The sequence below is a fragment of the Trachemys scripta genome, chromosome 3 (assembly GCF_013100865.1).
Source record: "Trachemys scripta elegans isolate TJP31775 chromosome 3, CAS_Tse_1.0, whole genome shotgun sequence".
Taxonomy (NCBI): Eukaryota; Metazoa; Chordata; order Testudines; family Emydidae; genus Trachemys; species Trachemys scripta.
In genome coordinates this window covers 93,224,387-93,245,476 of record NC_048300.1, presented here as the reverse complement: position 1 = coordinate 93,245,476, position 21,090 = coordinate 93,224,387, and the positions used below count along the sequence as shown (strand labels likewise).

Genomic DNA, 21,090 nt, shown 5'->3' with positions numbered 1-21,090 from the left:
CTGATGTTCCACTAACAATAACCGCGGTCTGTCTCTATAGCAAGACAACTTTCTGGATCTGTGTCTCTTTACAGGCCATGGAAAGTAGGTTACAGTATTGCCAACTCCAAGCATTCAAAATTAATGCTCTAGGCCCCAAAGTCTTGACATTAGTTTAAAAATTGTGAGTCTTTTAATAATCAGTTTGGGTGTTCTTTTTATTTGCCTTCTGGGTTTAGAGCCTTTAGGTTACATTTGAGCCATATTTTCAAGCTTCTCTCTTCAGCCACTAGGGCTAGAAACATACTTTTCGATTTTTAAATGAAAGCTGAGATTCTCAGATAATCAACTATAGTTGACATGTGGTAGAACCACAAGTTTAATGGTAAAATATAGATAGATTATGGCTCGATCTATATGGGCCTTTCAACAGAATTTAAGAACTGTGCTTAAAAATGGTCTAAGCATATTTGTAGGCAAACAGCATTCCAAGCCTGATTTGCCTAGCCAGTGTTGGTGGGAGGTCAGACTGGGTTATCACAAGCATACTTTAGCCAGGATCCTAGACTAGGCCACCACAGTTGTTCTAACATGACTGGCTCCTACCCCACATTGCTTGGCCAAACTGTGCTGGACCCAGGTATCTACCCCCAGGTCTATCACTTCTGTCTAGCTCATTGAATACTAATTTTGGTCTCTAACCCTGCAAGTCCATGCAGGCAGATTTCTCCACTAACACAGAGACCCTACTGCAGGGCAGCTTGCAAAATCAGGGCCTTCGATAGCAGATATTTATAGAGCAATAAGGGAAGGACAAGCAAATCTTAAGGCATCTAATTAAGAAAATTGTAACGAAGAGATGCAAAAATAATACCGGGGGGGGTGGGGGGGAATGGTCTACTGTTATACAGAACGTGTAGAAAACTGCTCATATGTAATAAATTGAAGTGATTAAATAAAGCACAGTGTTTTGTTTGACACCATTTGGTTTTCTCAAATTAAACAATGTAATAACAAATTCAGACAAAATAGTTGTGTCAAATGTAAAGTGGGACTTGTCCGTATTCCATATGTTTTAAATTTATCCTGTATAGCAGAGTTCTGAAGAAAGACTTACAAGAGTGAAATCCTGACCTCACTGAAGTCAATTGCAAAACTTCCATTGGGTCCGGGATTTCGCCCACGGCATTTTATTTGCTGTATATGATGCCTACATACACTACTAATTTAAATTTTGCTTTTTACACGTCTAGACAGGCATTAATTTTAGTTGGACAGAATGTTTATAATCCTGTATACCCAGGAGGTAAATTGCTTTTAATATTTTAATAAAAAGATAAACTTTGGATAAAAAAGGAGTTGTAATAGGACAGTGTTATCTTTATAGATTAATGCTAGTATATTAAAAAAAGCAATATATTTTTGAGATCTTTTTACAAAACAAAGATATTTAGAATTCTTAATGGTAGGGTTTAAAATTATCTTCCCTAAACTAATTATGAGAGATTTAACTGCTGTGTTTCTGTTCTTTCTTGTAGTTAAGGAATGAAAATTTCAGTCTGGTTTTTATTTTGTCAGCAGTCGCCAACATAACATGTGCACACTTCTATCATAAACAGTATCATTGGTAGCCCTTTAAAATAATTATCCCTCAATTTTAAGTGCCTTTACTGTTAAGGGTCAAATTTTCTGCTTCTGTGTGGTCTGGTGCTTGTCTTTCCTTGTTGTTCTGTTGGAATATATATATATATAGAGAGAGAGAGAGAGAGAGAACATCATATTTGCTTCCTATATATCAAAATTATATTTAGGGAAACTATATTTTTAATTTTTTTAACTTTATTCACTACTGGCTAAATGTCCATAATTTATTTTCAGAAGTTGTTCTAAAGGCAAATCTGTGTGCCATGTGGTTGTCTATTCTGGATTATGAAGGGAAAAAATTGAAGCATCTCCCATTTTTCAGCCTCTGTTGGTGTAGGGGTCCCTCGCTCTCCTGCTCGGAGAGAGGCCACTCCGGCTGGCCCAGTCTGGTCCGGACTAGAGTCTGCAGGGTAGCCGGGGGCTCACAATAGGGCTAGGCGATCAACTGTCGCTACCAGGCTTCGACCTGGTGGTCAAGTGGTCAGCCCCTCAACACAGTCTATGAGAGGTGGCTCCGGCCTGGGCAGGCCCCAAGCAGCCCACAAACAACCAGTCTTCAAGGGCGGGCTCTGGCCTGGATGGAACCCAGGCAGCCAGCAAGCAAACGGGCTTTACAGGGCTGGCTTTAGCCTGGGCGGCGCCCTGGTAGCAACAAACAAACAGTCTCTCCAGGTGAGTGATAAGGGAGCTCCCATCCTGGGCTAGAGCCTCATTGCACCATGTAGGGGGTCAACAACTCAGGGTGGGGTGGCAGGGGGACGCAGGCCCACCCTACTCCACCTCATCCCAGCCCAGGGCCCTGGCAGGGGCAGCCATCGGTAGGGATGCAGCCACAACACACCAAGAGCTGCAGGGCTGCCAACTCTGCAGCTAGCTGCTCCAGGGCTGCCCCTGGGCTACTTCCTGCCTCCCCGGGGTTTGGTACCTGCGGCCTCCAGGCCTCTTCCAGCTCCTCAGGGTAAACCGTGGCAGGTACTCCATGCCAGTCCTCATCCATGTCGGGGGATCGGGAACTGCCAGGCACAGGTTCCTCTCATGGCACCAGAGACCAGGCCAAGCATCCTCCTCCATTGCAGGCTCTCCCCAAACTGTGCTGCAGAGCCAGCCTTTTATACTTCCAGCCACACCCCAGTCCTTCTGGCGAGGGGGTGGGGCGATCTAGGCTCCACCCGCCAAGGGGCATGAAGGGGTCCCTCGCTCTCCCGTTCGGAGGGAGGCTACTCAGCCTCACAACAGTTGGCTAAACTTCTCTTGTGTGTACATTTATCTCATTCTTCATAGTTTGAGTCAGTGGACTTTGTATTGGACAACTTGGCCACATACTGATATTTTTAGTATGTGTGAAGAATCTGTACAATGAATGGAATATTTCTGTGGGTTCCCTGTATCTGAATGGTTATTGAAGGTGATGTATCAGTTCAGCTCATATTTTTACAATACCATTCAATAATTTTCACCCATTAGAAAAATTATCCATCAGATTTTAAACCACAAAACTAGTTAAACTCCTAACACAATATTTTTAGAGGAAACAAGGCACTGTGTACATTAAGCCTTTTATGATCAAAACACTTACCATACATTTACATAAACTATAAGTTAATCTTAAAATATAGGGTTCACTTTCTTCCATTTCCAACAATGGGGTCTCCTCAACAATACAAGTTGTATGAACATGTTACATTAAGGAAAAGAGACTAAACGTGAAAACCAGAAGGAATGTCTCTAAATTCACTAAGGAAAGAGAAATAAAATACACCCATTAAGTCTTGTTTACAATAAACTGCTACTGAAATAATTAAGGACTTAAAAATCAATTTTATTTAATTCTTAAATTGGTTTAAAACTAATTATATGGTTTAGAGCATTCCTGCAAATTTACCCATATAAAAGTTAAACCACTGTAAATCAAGTTTAAACTGATACAAGCATCAAACCACACAATTGAAAAGATTCAACTAAATGGTTTAAAAATCACACTTTTAGTTAAATCAGTACAATTTTGTGTCTAGACAATACTCTTGGCTGAATGTCCACAACTAGTTTTCTGAAGTTGTCCTAAAGTGTCTGAAGGGGTCCTAAAGGCATATCTATGTTTCCACATGTGTTTACTGCAATTGTCTGTTTCACATGGATCTGTGTTGTATTTATAGACGCCAACTTCCCCTCTACTCAGTGGGTGCTCAGCGCGCCCTGCCCCGCCCCTGCACTTCCTTTGCCCTACCCCCATTCCACCCCTTCCCCAAAGTCCCCGCCCCACCCCACCTTTTCTCACCCCAGCCCCGCCCACTTCCCACTCTCATTCCACCCTCTTCCCCCAAGTCCCTGCTCCTGTCCTGCCTCTTCTCTGCCTCCTCACCTGAGCAAGCCGCATCCCCGCTCCTCCCCCTCCCTCCCGGAAAGTCCTAAGCGCCGCCAAACAACTGTTGGGCAGCAGGGGGGCGGGAAGTGCTGGGAGGAAGCAGGAGAAGGAGGCGGGGCGGGAGGAGCTTGGCTACCGCTAATTTTTCCCCTTGGGTGCTCCAGCCCTGGAGCACCCACGGAGTTGGGGTCTATGGTTGTATTTGGCTCCCTCATTTTATAACTGTCATCGTCCATAGATGGCAAAAACTCAGTGATTCAGTGCAGAGATTACCTACACTGACAAGATGGATTCTCCTGTCAGTGTAAGTAATCCACATCCCTGAGAGGCAGTGGCTAGGTTGATGGAAGAATTCCTCTGGTGACCTACTACTGTCTACACTGGGAGATTAGGTCGGTATAGCTACATTTCCACGGGTGTGGATTTTTCTCACCCTTGAGAGATGTAGTTATACCAATGTAAATTTCTAGTGTAGGCCAGGCCACAGGATTGTTTATTCCCAAACTAGAGATTGTCTAGCTATATCTATCGGGGGGGAAAAATCACATCACCTAACCAATATAATTATACCAATACAAAAATTGTGTGTAGATCAGGCCTTAATCTAAAATAAGTGTCCTTATAGATTTTCACCAAAACAACAAAATTGCTTTCAACCTTTCCAGACTACTCTACCCCTTTTAGGAGTCTGATTTGCCCCCAAATTTTACCTCACTTAAAAACTACTTGCTTATGAACATAAAACACAAAAATACAAAAGTGTCACTATTACTGAAACATTGCTTACGTTCTCATTTTTACCATATAATTATAAAATAAATCAATTTGGATATAAATATTGTACTTACATTTCAGTGTATAGTATAAAGAGTAGTATTAATAAGTCATTGTCTGTATGAAATTTTAGTTTGTACTGACTTCGCTAGTGCATTTTATGTAGTCTGTTGTAAAACTAAGCAAATATCTAGATGAGTTGATGTATCCCCTAGAACAGTGGTTCCCAAACTGGGGTTCGTGAAATGTTACAGGGGGTTCTAGGGGAAAAAATTCCCTAATGGTGGACACAGCTGTCCCTAGGAACTCTGGGCAGCATGTGACCAGTAGCCTGGAGCCTCTGGACTTCCAAGAGCTAAGCAGATGAAAGCAAGTCTATCTATCACACTGAGGAGATTTAAACTTCAAGACTCCTTATAAGAAATGGAAAGGGAGGTGGATATTTTTTGCTGTTTTTAAAATGAAATAGGCAGCGAGTATTGTTTTTAAAATTATTATGAAGAACAAGTTTAAGCTTTGTTGTAACTGGACTGCTCAAGATCTGAATGCTTGTGTAGGAGGAACTCTTTGAGTTGGCTTCTTAAATACCTTCATACTGTTTCACATCTGATACTCCTTGATGAAACATAGGAGCCTTGTCTTATAACAGGCTTATTCAAATTGATACAAGCTATGAAAGTGAGTTCTTGGAAGAGTGTTGCCATTTTAATAATGTAATAAAAATACTGTAATGATAAATAATTAATAATAAATAGTGTGTAATAAGCATATCATAAAAACAAATTTTATATTTCCAAGATCACTGCTTTTATAATTTATACTTGGGTAAAGGAGAAAATCCCTGGAAATAGACATTTTTAGGAGGGGGTTCGTGAGACTTGACATTTTAGTGAAAGGGGTTCACAGTTGTTAAAGTTTGGGAACCACTGACTTAGAAGACCTTGAGAACCACTGTTCTACTTAAACATTCCCTGATTAAAAAATATTTAAAAAACTGTACTCAGGAAGGCCTCAATGCTGTTTGTGGTTTAAAAATCCTCTAAAGGTAATGATTTACCACAAATTCTGTTCAATTAACTTAATAGGGGGTCATCTGTATTGTATGCTGATGATTTGTTTTTATTCTGAATCTTCTGGGTTTTTTTTATCTTGATAGATAGTCTCTTTTCATTGTAAACCCAGATGCAGTAACTAATCAGATGAACTCCACAGCTTGTCCCTGATTACTTTTGAGAGAATAGATCAAAGTGGACTATCTCTAAATTGAGTTCTTTGACAGTCAGCCATGCTCTGTTTCCATGGCTTTACAAACATAAAAACAAATTAAACAAGCTTTTACCCATTTTCATAAGGGCTACTTTACAACTATGTTTTTTTTCCATTGTCTGACTACTAGTACATATTCTCTTCTTTTTACTCTACTCTACCTGTTCCTCCTGTATAAAAGAGCAATTATCAGCAAATGCCATCAACTGCCTTGCATTCCTTTAATTATTAAATGGGTTGTAAAGAATACAAAGTTGTGTGAGAGTTTGCCTAGCTCCATGATGAAGCACTAAGTATTTGTGGAGATTAATATTTTGCTCCCAAATACAGCAACTGCCCATTTCACATGGATCTATGTTGTATTTGTCTCCTTCATTTTATAACTTTTCCAAAGATGGCAAGAACTTGATGTTTCTTGTTAAGAGTTTACTTTAAATTGATGGGTTCATCTTGAGGATGGGTAATCTCTACACCTCGCATTATGGAGGGAAAAATTACCTTAAACTTTAAGGTATGTCTTAAAAATTAAAACTGAAGTAAGATGTAATGAAATCAGAGATCATATAACTGTTCAGGCATTGGAGCTCATGGTTCTAGAAGCAAAACATTTCTAAAGGCCTGTTTTTTTGTAGATACTAAGCACCAGCAACTTTAATTTATTTCATTTGGAGTTGTGGATGCACAGAAATTTGAAAACCAAGCATTTAAAAAATATGAAATTTATGACACTAAAATGCATGATGAACAACAGACTGGAACTTCCTCTCAGAATCAAAATTGGAGACCAAATTGGTCAGCCTTTTTCTTGCTGGAAACTGGCAGCATGAAGATTGTATTTGAGCAGTTTGGCTTATAAATCCTACAAATTCCCTTATAATTTCTACTCTTCTGGTTGTGCTAGTGGTGTTCCATTATTTGGATCTAATTAGGCTCCTACTGAAGTCAAGAGAAATAGGATTGGGCCTAGTTGGTAATAAAATCTGTATTAAAGGGGAGAACAAACGTAATCCAAAAACATCCAGAGAATTGCTCTTTAGAAGGGAGGAAGAGGAGTGGGGTTATGAAAGGTACTGAGAGGAAATAAAAAATCCCCACACAAAGTGAAAACTATTGCTACTAATGGCACCATTTTAAAAACAGCTGCAGAGCCAAGTATTGGGAAGCCAGTTTCTCAAGTAAAAAACTACATTTCTGAAATGTTGATCATCAGCATGCCTGCCTTCTCTGGACCAGTAGAGGGTTTTCTGTGTGGCCTGGGGCATATGTAAAGAGAAGGGGTGGAAGCAGGGCCCTAGCAATACCTCTCAAACATTTGAGGAACATTACTCATTTGCTCTAAAGTTCCCTACGTTCCACAGAAATTTGATGTCCCCTTTCTTTTATTGTTGGAAATTATTTAAAATGAGAAATAAAGAACCATGAAACTGAGGTTATAGGAAGGAGAAGGTTCTTTAGAGTAGATGAATGAATCCCAGTGGTGTTGCAAGGTTTCTGCTGGATTATTTTTTTCTGTCCTTTATTTTTGGATCTTTTTTGCACATGGAGTTTACATTTAGGTCTTGGCACCTTGAGATGTATGGGCTCCATGCTGTATTAATTTTTTTTTATTGCCCCATGTAGCTTCAGGATTTGCCATGGCCAGCTCAGAGTTTCTGGAAGTGGGGGCATAGAGGGTAGGTTGTAGTTAAGGGTAGAGGGTGTTTGGTGCTGGGGGTTAGAGCTATTGTGGCAAGAGAGGGCCTCTGCATGGATGGCCCTGGCTTCTCATGGATCACCAGGATCCATATAGATCCCAGGAAAATCATCAGATTTGGGCGTGCAACTACCCTTCTTGACAGGACAATTTGGGGTAAATTTTACATTTTGTGTAGAGATTTCCAAGTAAAAAGTCTCCTCTGTGCCTTTTAACCACATGGGAGGGGAGAAAACAGCTTCATAGATACTAGCAATACAAAACTGTGTTTCTAATATACTTAACAGTAAGATGTACTTGGCTTTTAAACAGGACTTGGGAGGTAGGGGAGAGATCAGAGACTGTTTTTGTGTTCAAGATACTTGAGAGGTTTTTTAAAATATATGTCTTCTGCTAAGAAAAAGGGTAACAGACTTTATAGCAAATCTGTAGTAGATGTGTCCCGTCTAGCGGTCTTTTTCCCAGATACCTAGGCAGGCAGGTTGTAGTGAGGAAAACAGCCTGAAAGTGGAGGAAGTGTTTTGGGGTTGTTTTTTCCCTTTGCACCATTTTTCTTTAAATTGAGAAGTCATTCTTAAGTAACCCAATTCAAAATAGTATCCACATTTTAAACACTGCCTTGATATTTGGGCTGGAGAGAGAGGACTAGAGGAAACTAGTGTAGCAGACTTCTGGAATTCCCTCACAATTTTTTTTTTTTAAAAGTGTTCTCTGACATAAAGATTTAAAAGTAGTAAAATATTGGGAACAAAGTAGTTAAGGTGTATTTCAGCAGTCTTTATTTAAACAATTCCCAGGTCTCCACATGAGGGGCTGGGCTGCTGGCCAACAACAGGAACTGGAGTGGGCAAGGGGAGGGGTTTTCCTTAAAACGAACCACATGGTCTGCCTACCCCAGTCAGTTGCTTCTAGTCCTAAGGCGAACAGCTGAGAACCGAATGGACCACAAAGGACTGTCTATCAAGTAAGAGGGACTGTTGCAAGGCAACTTCAGTTTGCTTTCCTCACAGGCAGTGGAGGAAAGATTCCGTCTGCTCTTGTTAATGCAAGAGGCTGTTTTGCTGTGTCACTCTTGATTACACTGAGTCTTCACAGGACAGAAATAAGGGAGCATCATACTCTGGGGAGAAAATTTGTCATCAGAGTTGTTTTAAAAATGCTGGGGACCATAACGATTACAGGTAGGAGGAAGTGGTGTTGCTAAACTGTATGTGTTGACTATATTGATTATTGGCTTTCTGTGTGGTTTGTGCCATCCAGGTGAACTTACGCTGCAAGTGTTTTGGGTTGTGTGTGGGGTTTTTTTTTTTTTTTTTACTGCCTACAGGGATGGCTCAGCGTTTAGGGTGTGGCAGAGAGTGTCCTGTGCACACAGGAGTGCTCCTTTAACTTTCACAAACATTTTTTTATTTCTTAAAACTTTCCCGGTAGCGTGCGGGGCGGGGGAGCAGAAGGGGGACGCACTTTAGAGAAGTTGGCTTAAACATTTTATCTGAATAAGAACCATTGCCAAGTTTAGAGTATATATGTTGGAATTTCTTGTCACTTTTAATAGGACATGTGATATAGAATTTGTAATACAAGAACAATTGATAGGCTCCTGGGTTTCAGAGAAATAATGACTTATGTTGGAGTAGCAGAAAATAAACTAGCAGCTGAATTAAAGGATAAGTGGAAAAGAAAAACTAGCCATGACTGTCTTGAGTCTGTTGATAAGTACGAATCAAGAGATAATGTAATACAAAATTATTATCCTTTAGACTCAAATTAGTTACATGGAATTGAAACAGATGTATGGAAGGGGATATAATTTAGACCCTACTAAAACATTAATGTGTCTTTGTTGCTTGATAGTGTTTAATTTAAAATGGCAAAATAAAAATTGCTGTTTGAGAGTAGCTTACAAAAAAGAAACCTATATTAATTTCTCTATACATTTGAGTTCAATCACTAGAGGTTTTCCTTGTGTATGTAGATTAGTACTTAATAGTAGCATTCAGGGTTTCTTAGAAGGCATTCTAATGTACTTCTTGCAACCTTGAACTCTGAAGAATTTAATGAACTTGTTAAAACTTTGTTTTACATTGAACTTTATTATGAATGACCAGTTTTGTTATATCAGCTATTTTCCCATACATCAGGTAGATAACTGTTTTGAAAAAAGTTTGTTGTTTTTGATGTGTCCCCTCAGGCATTGTTTCCCAGAAAACTTGGATGTTTAGACTTTACATGTTTTATGCAGTCTAGTATTTGTCCCACACTCATACAGTTAAGTGCAGTATAAGGACTTTTAAAAACAAAAATAAGTTTATTTTTTAAAAAAACTCCAATTTCATTTTTTTTTTTAACTTCTGGAAGGCAAATGATCACCATTCACTTCACTTTGTTAATTAAAAAAGTACATTCCTTGCTCAATTGTTTGTCTTTATGATAGTAATAGTAATAATAGCTATTGAAAATGAAGTGTTTGACTAAGAGTAGTGTGAAGAATGGAACTGTCACTCCCTAGCCGTTAAACAATTTGTATTTTAAACTACATCTTAAAGAGATCAACATTTTTGTGGGCGTGTCAGGAAAATACTACAAATTGTTTGTTTGGCTTTAATGAAAGGTACTACAATTTAAAAACTGGGGATTTTGAAAACACCTCTTCACAGAGTTGTTTGTGCAGATAGTCCCTTCTTGTGAAAATTAAAGTGATCAGAAATTTAGCCAGAGTATGAACAAAACAAAATTTTATTACTTCCTCGACTTACTTGCGGTCTCTATGAATTTTGCCTTCAGCTGATTACTAAAGAAATTTTTATAATCTGTTCCTATCTTAACTCTTTGAATAACTATTCATTCTCCCTCATGGTATTTACTTGAGCTAGTAAATGGACATGACAAATACCTGAATCCTGGCTTTTCATGTTTGAATTGTTTTATCAACGGTACAGCATTTCTACTGAGGATAAAACCTCCAAAAGTCTAGCTGTGGGAGAATTTGAGCCTGGGGGAGGATGGTATGTGGTCTGTAACAGCTGGCGGGGTTGGGGGAAAGAAGGGGGTTCTCTGGCTCAAGCTTTACTTGGCGCTGTTGTTTACAATGGGGTTTTCATTAAACTAGATGCTTAATGAGCTTTATTGCACGCTGAGTCTATCCTCAAGGGCTCTTTTCTTTTATTGCTAGTAATTAAAGGCTAATTTATGTATTATTTATTTTTGAGGAAACTTTTTTATAGGGTCACAAGAATGATGAAAGAAAGGAAAAAGATAATGAACTACCAAACTGACTTGGGTAAATTGTAGAATGATTGCATTTGAACTACATTTTGCAAGCATTTAAACTTGCTCATAGGACTAGTTACCATCTGAATGTAGAGGTCTACACTTTTTTTTTTTTTTTTTTTTTAATAAGAAGGAATATGTGAGCTCACAGTATTGTAAATTAATGTAAATCCATGTAAATCTCTTGTGCAGTTTGCAAGTAATGCTAAAATTTATCCTTCATTAAGATGTCCTGAGAAGGAGAACTTTCAATCTGGTTCTCATTGTGAATTGGCATTATTCATTGTTACATTTCAGAAACATCCTGATTTACATTTATAACAACACTCTTAAGTAAATACTATGATATATAACTTTAAATTCTTGTTTGTCCCTAATGCATCAGGTATTTTTTCAAATATCTGAGTAGTAGTGTTACAACTATATGTCATATTGGGGAAACTAAGAATTTTTTTTAAATACCTCTGAACATGAGGAGAGTAGCCAAGCTTAAAACCCAGCTGTCATAATTATTTGTAGCATGTTGGTTTGGTTAACCTGCTTAGTAGCTAGGATGACTTAAAAGCAGAATGGTTGTGAGAAATTCATTTAGCAAAGAATCTCTAAATACAGTAAGTAACTGAAAAATTGTTAGCTCTCTTAAAGAGCATCAAAACAACTTAAATGTGTTTTAGAAATATTTAGATAAAAATATAAATATGTTGTTAAATTGGTAAAATACAGTATCCCATGGCAGGAATTTCATAAGTCAGACCTCAGTCTGGAGCAGAGTTTTACAGCTATATCATAAATGTCTGAAAATAAGGTGTTTATGATGGAAGGCAATACCATAACATTAGTAATGCTTGTGCTTTCTTTTAAGTTAATATAAATTTAATTACACCTCTACCTGGATATAACGTGACCCAATATAACAAGAATTCGGTATAACAAGAATTCGGATATAATGCGGTAAAGCAGTGCTGGGGGCGGGCGGGCCTGCACACTTTGGTGGATCAAAGCAAGTTCAATATAACTAGATCGAAGCACGTTCAATATAACGCGGTTTCACCTATAACGCGGTAAGATTTTTTTTTTTTGGCTCAGGAGGACAGCACAGCACAGCGTTATATTGAGGTAGAGGTATACCTTCATCAGGACCATGATTGTGCTTTTTCACAGAGAAACAAAATGGTAATTGACTTATGCCCCCCCCCCTTATTTCTTTTATGTAAATAAAAAAAAAAGTGTGGGATTACAACATTCAACTGCTTGACTACCAATTTGTTAAACACTACTAGGAGCATCGAAGGTGGTTTGAAGGTGGAGTCAACCATGAATTTGTATTTAAATCTCTGAAATAAATCACTGGAAAGGTCATGGATTACAAGTATTCATTGTGAAATCCAGTGTGTAAATCTCCTTTAAATGCTAATTACTGCTATCTACAATGAAACCCCTCCCCACAATTAGGCAAGGTAAATCTGTGCTCAAAAATAGGTGAGTGGATAAGAGTGGTGACGGATGTAGTATAGACTTTAAAAGGAGGTATTTGTAATTTGAGGGTGTAGATGTAAATATAGCCATTGGAAGGTCAGCAAGGAGAGAAAAGACTTGCAAAATACCTTGTCAAGAATCAGCAGTGCTCCAGACTGCGGTACATTATGCTCTTCAGTTTAAAATTTAATATAGCTCTTGAAAAAGTCATGTCTAAAATCTTTCCTTTAAGTTATTTTATTAGTAAGGCTAACTGACTGATCATCTGATTTATTATTAAAAGCTATACCCTCAAATCTGAGGTCCAAAAAAATCCCACACCTGGGGTTATAAAACAATATCTAATTCTAATTTTCCATAATTAAAATTGAAATCCACGGCTTGTCTTTTGCTTGCTAGAAAAAGTCAAATTGACTAATATCTACAAATAGCTATCCTATCAAACAAATCTTTGCAAAGTAAACATCTTTTTAAAGTATATTTTTGACATGATAGACCATCAAGAGTTATTGCTTTTACAAGACTTATAAACTTTGGACTCCTTTCATAATTTTCTTTTCATGCTTCTATTAATAATAAAAGCTAAACAAGTCCAACAAATACATGTAAATAGTAAAAGGTGTGAATTAAACTATCAGAAGCAAGGAAATCTGTCCATCCAAATTCATTCTTAAAATTGCCCTGTTGTGTCTGGCTGTTGTGAGAGTGTCAGAACAGTGGGTGGTTTTTACATGTCACATGTGTTGTAACTCTAGACACAATGGAGGCAAAATACTGTTAATATCCTTTATGCCTTGGGTTTAAGCCAGAGACTTTCATTTATACTCATGATACCCCAGTAATCACAATATATGACCAAGAGCAGAATTTGGCCATTAATATTTAAACATTTAATAAACTAAGACCAAAAAACCTTGTTTGGAGTCTTTCAATGACTAGTGGAGTTTGGAAGAGGGGTGTTGGGTGTGTATGACATATATCTGATGGATTTAGAATGTAGGGAATTTATGGAAAAAATCCAGGGCTGTGCTACAAATCCTAGGGGGAGAAAACTCAACCAGCTCCAGATGTTGACATGGTTGACTGCAAGAACATGAAATGCTGCAGATTTAACTGTTGCAGCCTGAGATGTTTTTTTCTCTCTTCCAAATACTATAAATGGAATACATTCTCACCCCTAAAGGGAAGGGAGATGGTAGGACGAATTAAGAAAAACTGCCAACAGTATCTGCTAACTTAATAGAAGATAAATGCAGAAAAGGTTATTAATTCTCTATGTTGTTCATTGGATTTTAATGAGATAGGAAATGACTGAAATATGTATGAAAATCTTAATGTTGTATCAATACTTTTTCAGTTATATGTTGCTGCTAATAAATTCTTATCCTCCGGACACCTAGCTACCATAAAAGTTTGTAAAATCAAGCATCCTTGCTCCTTAAAGCCCACATAAAATACTATAATGCCCTTGCAGTTTTATTAGAGGTCAGACTATACCATTCAATTAAAAACACTTACCGGTTGATTTAGGCAGTAAAGTTCTGGGTAAGTACTGAGCTGATGCATTGTGTGAGATGACCCATGTTCTTATGACCCATGTCTTGTCACTCCAGCAGCACATTGTTACATGTGTGGTATACGGGGTGTTTGTGGTAAAGACAGTTTTAGCCCTCATCCTAAATATTTGACTTACCTTTTTTATTATTATTATTATTATTATTAAAGGATGGAAGTTATTTGAATGTACACTTTTTGTACTCATCATTTTCTTCTAAGTTTCATTTAATGAAGTATTGAAATTAGGGGTAGGTATTTAATCCAAATGGCCTTGAAAATTCTTAATTATTATAAAATTGCTCAAGTAATTTTAAAAAGCTTACTACATAGCCCACAAACTACATTTAGAAATTTTATTCATTAATGCTTACTACATATCTGTAGCTTTCATAGTAAATATACAGCTCTATTTTTATCTTCAAAGCATTTTACAGACATTGTCTTAGTATGCTATGAACAATAGTACTAAAAAATGAGAAGTAAAAACACTTTAAGTGATTACCATGCATATAAAGCAATGCCTTTATGAACAGCAGTCCTGCATCTGTCAGACTCAGCAAGCACTCCATCTTTAAAACAGAAAAAGCAACTGATTAGTTCCCATTCTGGTCCGGTTTCTTGTTAAACTGAAATTAAACTGTGTATTTGGGTTTTAAGAATACCAAAAAAGAACCCAAACTGGTAAACTTGTATATATTTTCTGCACCTCTAGTTTTGAAAAACTAAAGAACCAATTTAACCCTTTGAGACAATAGTTAATTCTTAGGGTTCAACACTTCGCAAGGGTTAAGAAGAGCCATTAGGAGGCCTTGTGCCTTGAGGGACAATTTCTAGCTTCTAGGAGGCTGGTCTAGGTCAAGATTCTTGCCTAGAATGAGTCATCACTATACTTATTATCCTTGTTCCTGCTGGCCCTTCCTGCCTCTGGCACCTCCAGTACCAATCTGCATTCCCCAAATGCCCTCTCCTTTACTGATTCCTCCTTCGATCTGCAAATCATCAAGGAGAAGCAGGGTTTCAGTCTGAGAAAGAACAAGCATGTTGCCTCAAGCATTGCAGATTAGAGAGGTTGATGGAGAGAGCATGAGGCTTTCTGACCTCTTTGGGTACACCTACACAGGAATAAAAGACCCATGGCATGGTCATGGCTGGCCCAGGTCAGCTGAGTTAGGCATAGAGGGATCAGGCTGCTAGGCTAAAAACTGCTGTATAGATGTTTGGGCTCAGGGTAGCTCAAGCACTGGGCTCAGAGAGTCCCAGAGCTCAAATGCCAGCAGTATACATCTACCAAGCAATTCTCCCCCCCCCCCAGCCCCATAACCTTTGCTCCATGAACTTAATCAGTTGACTAAGGGCCAGCTAGGTTTGCCAGAGGTCCGGTTTTCCATGCCTGGTTGAAAAGGGACCCAGGTGGCTCCAGGCAGCATTGCTGGCTGGGCTGTTAAAAGTCCAGTCCTGGGGCAAAGGAGGAGAAAGACCCAGGAGGAGAAAGACCCAACTCTCTCTGATTTTCCCCCCCCACACACACAATTTTGCTGCTTGCTACCTGAAATTGAGGGTTTTAATCATAGAAACATAGAAACTGTTAGATCTTAAACTATAGCAATATTAAATTACTTCTGTTGTCACAGGTTGCTTTCCCCTCATTTTACTAATCATTTTTCAAATATCTGATACATGCCTCGTATTTGAAGGGCCCAACCCTTTTCCCTTTGGGAAATTCCACTCATACTTTGTGACAAGCTTCCCATTAAACTATAGTTTTGTGGAAATGACTTAACTGAAGTATGCTTTCTAGGGCAAAGAATGAATGAAAGAACGATTTTCATAGATTGTTTGGGTTTCTTTCTTGTTTCCTCTCAGCATGTGAATCGTATGGCTTTAATTTTTTAAGATTTAAAAACCCAGAAAAAAAATCAATAAATCACTTATTCACGATACTCATTTTTCACTGGGGGTTAGAGAAAGAGAGTTACCTGTGTCTGGTAAAGTTAATTGCACTAAGACCATTGCTAAGCCCTTCCTACCTAGGATTCTCAGATAAATATTTTTGCTTGTGGAATGCACTGAAGTCTACAAAAGACATACATTCCCAAAGGGAGAGTAATCCCAGATTCTTTTAGAAGTGTTTTATCCCAATTCCTGCCCTTGCAAATTATTCAGTTTGAACTTTTAACGACTTAAAAATTCCACGGGGGCAAGGATGTTACTGGATGTTAGACTGTACAACTGAGGTTGTACAGTCCTGTGTGTATAATTAAAAGGAAGATTTTTACTTGTCAGATAAATACAATTGCCATTAGAGAGTCCAGTTGTTGAATAAGCAGTTGTCTGTCATTGAGCTATTAAATGTGGATATGAATACTACCTTTTTCTTCCTAGTTCGTTACTTGGGAATCTTGTAGATGTATTTTTAGGTTGGTTTGTATTCCAATCATATCCACAATGCACTGTTCATGCACAAAGATGCAGTCTCTTCCAGAGGGACATAGAAGCTTAAGTCACTTTTGAAAGTGTGACTTAGGCAGTTTTGAAAATTTTACCCTTTGTGCCCTGTTGCAGAATGACTGCATTTATCCAAATGTCTGGTGAAGAATAATACTTGTCCCAAAGTTGTGGCCATTTGACTTTGATCTATTTTTCTTTGTGTATTCTTAGCATTCCAGTCAGATCTACAGAGCAAAGGAATGCACATTCTCATCCTTTTAGTTTCACCTCTTACACAATATCAGGGGTCTGGTAGAATAATTGACGTCAAGTCTCATTGATTTAAATGGGGCCAGGATTTCACCCTTAATGTCCTCTTGTATACAATGTTATCTGTCATTTCAGATTCATTGCTCAAGGATCTTCCCCTGCATCTCAAAGAAACAAACAAAGCCTAAGATATTAACTTAGGGCTAATGTAATTTGACAAACCATTAATGATACTTAAATCTTGATATTACCTATTTTTGTATACCATGAACTTCAAGAGAGGCAGACACATGTGCCTGATAAACTATAGAATAGCTGTAAAAATGTTGCTGTACTGCCATCTGCTGTTCTTTTCAGTAATGTGGTAATTGTCTGGTGTTTCAATGCTGCAATCTGAGTCCTGTCATGAAGCATGCTGGCAAAGTTTTCAATGTGGAAATATGTATTTTGATACTTAGCTACTTTAAACTGTGGCATTTTTGTATGCATGCATAATTACTTTGCTTCTGCTTTGGCAGGGAAGAGCTCAAATGTTAAGGTAGGTAAGTGGCAGCTGAAAAATTACCAGCAGCCATATTCATTTTGAAGATACTTTTTCTCCCCCCCAAAAAAGCTCTTGATTTCCTGCAGAGTTGTCTTCCACTCACAGATGGAAGAGCGGATACTTCCAATTATTTGGCATCTTTTCCATAACTGCAAAGAATTCCAGCCATTTTTCTTTAAATGTCATGAATAATCAAACTGTGGATAAATATAATCTCAGGTTTGATGGATATTAACTGTCACGCTGTCTGGAGTTGGCTGACAACTGAGTGTCTACCTCAGGGCTGACTGTCAGAAAACAGGGCGGACACCCTAAGCTGGTGGAATGTTCCATAATTAGACTTCACCAAGCCAGTAACAAATGTGAACTCTGGGATCATTCTGGGTTGCTTACAGTCCCGAGAGACCAACTGACCCCAGATCAATTGGTACTCTAGCTTCTGCTTCTTACAGAAAACAAGATGACAATGCCACCACACGTCACACTAGGCTTTTCCATGAGCTTTTCGATGATGGAGAATGAGGAATGCATTTTGAGTCTTTGACCTCCAATCATCACATGCACAGTGACCACTTGCTTTGAAATTAGCTCTTTTCTCTCACAATTCTTCATTTGCATTCCACAAGGCTTTTCTCATTTGATGGGTTATTTAGTTACAGGGGTATCCACAATGTAAATGTTTACTACATTATAACAGGATACAGATAAGTGAAAACAATGCAAATAGCACCCCACTAATTTTAATGAAGTTTAAATACCAAATACACTCTGATACATTTAACAATCATTTTGATCTACAGTAGAACCTCAGAGTTATGAACACCTCGGGAATGGAGGTTGTTCATAACTCTGAAATGTTCGTAACTCTGAACAAAACGCTATGGTTGTTCTTTCCAAAGTTTACAACTGAGCATAGACTTAATACAACTTTGACACTTTACTATAACGAAGAAAAACGCTGCTTTCCCTTTATTTTTTTAGTAGTTTATGTTTAACACAGTACTGTACTACATTTGTATGTATGTATTTATTTTGTCCCTGCTGCTGCCTGATTGTGCACTTCCGGTTCCAAATGAGGTGTGTGGTTGACTGGTCAGTTCGTAACTCTGGTGTTCGTAATTCTTGAGTTTCTACTGTATACTAATACACAAGTGAATTGGCCTGGAGCTCCGGTATCAGCTGGCACCTGGTCTGCAGCTTCACACTGACCATCCCTTCAAGACCTTGTGCATCACATACTCAGAGCTTGTCTACACTTACAGCGCTGCAGTGGCACAGCTACCCACACCCCTGGGGTTCTCCCATCAGTGTAGGTACTCCATCTCCCAGGGATGCAGTAGCTGTCTACACCAGGGGTTAGGTGGGTATAAATAGCTACATCACTCAGGACTGTGGATTTTAGTTATACCACCATAAGTTTGTAGACCAGGACTCGGTGATGTATCAATTTCAGAAAGGGGGGGGGGGAAAAAAAAACCATGAAGGAGAAATATCCAAGTCAGATTCAGACTATAAATATTGGACAAAGTCTCAGAATAATGAGGAAGGAGTAATTGCGTACACGGATTTGGGAGGTCAAATTCTTTTGGCCAGCAGTGTCCATTGGTCACACCTGTGCCCCAGGTATCCTCATGCACCCCCTTACACACATGCATAAATGGCAGAGTGGACCCAACTATCTCTCAGTTACTTACCACGTCCACTTATTTTGCACACTGCAATTTTTTCCCCTTAGCCTTGTATATAATATTTAGTGTAGCTTTCTTTAATATCTGTTTTTATATGTAATATAAAATTTCTGTTGTTCTAGATCTCCACAGCCCTCTCTTACAGGGTTTCGCTGGGATTTAATACCTATCCTTCATGTGATGCTTTGATGCCCGTTAATGATGGGCATATCTGGTGCTTGCTTTGTCTTGGAGATATCCTGGGGCAGTGTTCCATCTGTCTTTCTTTCTCCAAATAGAGAGTGAGGGAAACATATCTGAAAATTCGTCCTAGATTAATCAATGCAGGCCTCCTCAGTCTCTGAGAGCTACAGTCAGTCCTCAGATACTGAGTCAGTCTTCGGTAGTGTCCCAGTTTGCCGTGATACCACTCAGTTCCCGGGCCACATCCACCTATAGGCAATGTCTGTCACAACATTAGTATTGATGTCTAAAAGGAGCACCTGAAGATGAGCCCAGGCGCAGGTCATTGTCCCTAGCATCTGGAAAAGTGATGTCACTAGCCACATGACTTTATTTATTCCAAGGCTTATAAACCTCTTAAAACCTTTCCAATGGCAGGGGATTCTCAGAAATAACTTGTTTGCCACTGACCCAAACAATAAGTGTGAGATGTTTTGTTCCAGAGTGAGTTTAGGTCTAGATCATCCCTGGATACTGGGAGGTATGTATGCCTTTCCAGTGATTCCTGTGATACCAATGGTATTGAGGAAACTGAGGCAAGATGTAGGACTGATGATTATGATAGTCCCAGCATGGGCCAGTCAGATCTGGTAATCCGATGTGATGAATACTCTGGTATTCACCCAGTTCTGGTATTCTTATGTGATGAATCTTTCAACACAGCCACCCCCATCTTCCTATTGGCTCTGCAGAACAATGATCAGATCCTGCACCCAGCTGCAGCTTTATTTCACTGAAAGAAAAGCTGTTCAGCTAAGGTTCAGAACATTCCGCTCTAGCGCAGGAAACTTTCAACCAGACTTAGTTATAAAGCTAAAGAAGAGGTTTCTTATTTGGACATCTCAGTACCAGATTTCTCCCTTAACATCACCTATTTTAGGAGTATTGGACTGTTTTCTAGGACTGAAATAATCTGGAATTCTCAACAGTTCCTTAAGGATCCATGAGCTGCAATATCTGCACATCGCCCCTCAATCCACCCTGTTTTCTCACCCGACAGTTGCAAGATTCCTGAATTACCCCATTTATGTTTTTTGTCCCCATTGAGGAGCTCCCTTCCTCTTGGGACAACACTATTGGTTGCTGGGTCTTCTGTTTGAATCCGTAGAGGCCTGTTCCCTGTACCACTTATCAATGAAGACTGCCTTTCCTTTCAGCCGTTACATCAGCTGAAAGGGTAGAGGAGATTCAGGTCCTCAGGACAGGTCTTCTTTATACAGTTTCATAAGGACAGGGTAACTCTTGGACCTCATCCCAAGTTTTAGCTCAAGGTTGTTTCAGAGTCCCAATGAATCAGTCCGTAGTGAAGACAATGCCATAGAACAGTGGTTCCCAAACTGGGGTTCATGAAGTGTTATAGGGGATTCTTGGGGGGAAAAAATTCCCTAATGGCGGACAGAGCTGTCCATAGCCCGGGCAGCACGGGGCCAGCAGCTTGGAGCCTCTGGACTTCCAAGAGCTAAGAGGATCAAAGCAAGCATATCTGTCACACTGAGGAGATTTCAACTTCAAAACTCCTTATAAGAAATGGAAAGGGAGCTGGATATTTTTTGCTGTTTTTAAAATAAATAAGCAGCTAGTATTGTTTTTAAAATTATTATGAAGAACTAGTTTGAGCATTGTTGTAACGTGCGCTGTTTGCCTGGACTGGTCAAGACCTGAATGCTTGTGTAGGAGGAACTCTTTGAGTTGGCTTCTTAAATGCCTTCGTGCTGTTTCACATCTACTCCTTGATGAAACATAGGAGCCTTGTCTTATAACAGGCTTATTCAAATTGATACAAGCTATGAAAGTGAGTTCTTGGAAGAGTGTTGCTGTTTTCATAATGTAATAAAAATACTGTAATGATAAATAATTAATAGTGTGTAATAAGCATGTGATAAAACACATTTTATATTTCCAAGATCACGACTTTTAT

The 21,090-nt window shown here is 38.8% G+C and overlaps 1 protein-coding gene across 3 annotated transcripts in view; it reads left to right on the top strand.

Annotated features, from left to right (window-relative positions):
- The window catches only part of AKAP12 (A-kinase anchoring protein 12), a 125,231-nt gene that overhangs the window by 76,957 nt on the left and 27,184 nt on the right, over positions 1–21,090 (top strand). Inside the window, exon 1 of one of the 3 annotated variants that reach the window (XM_034765424.1) lies at positions 8,629–8,899. The exons of the other annotated variants lie outside the window; for them this stretch is intronic. Coding sequence (XP_034621315.1) covers positions 8,875–8,899 — 25 coding nt within the window. The 5' untranslated portion in view covers positions 8,629–8,874. Of the gene's footprint in view, positions 1–8,628; positions 8,900–21,090 lie in introns of those variants that run through there. 3 annotated transcript variants of the gene reach the window in all.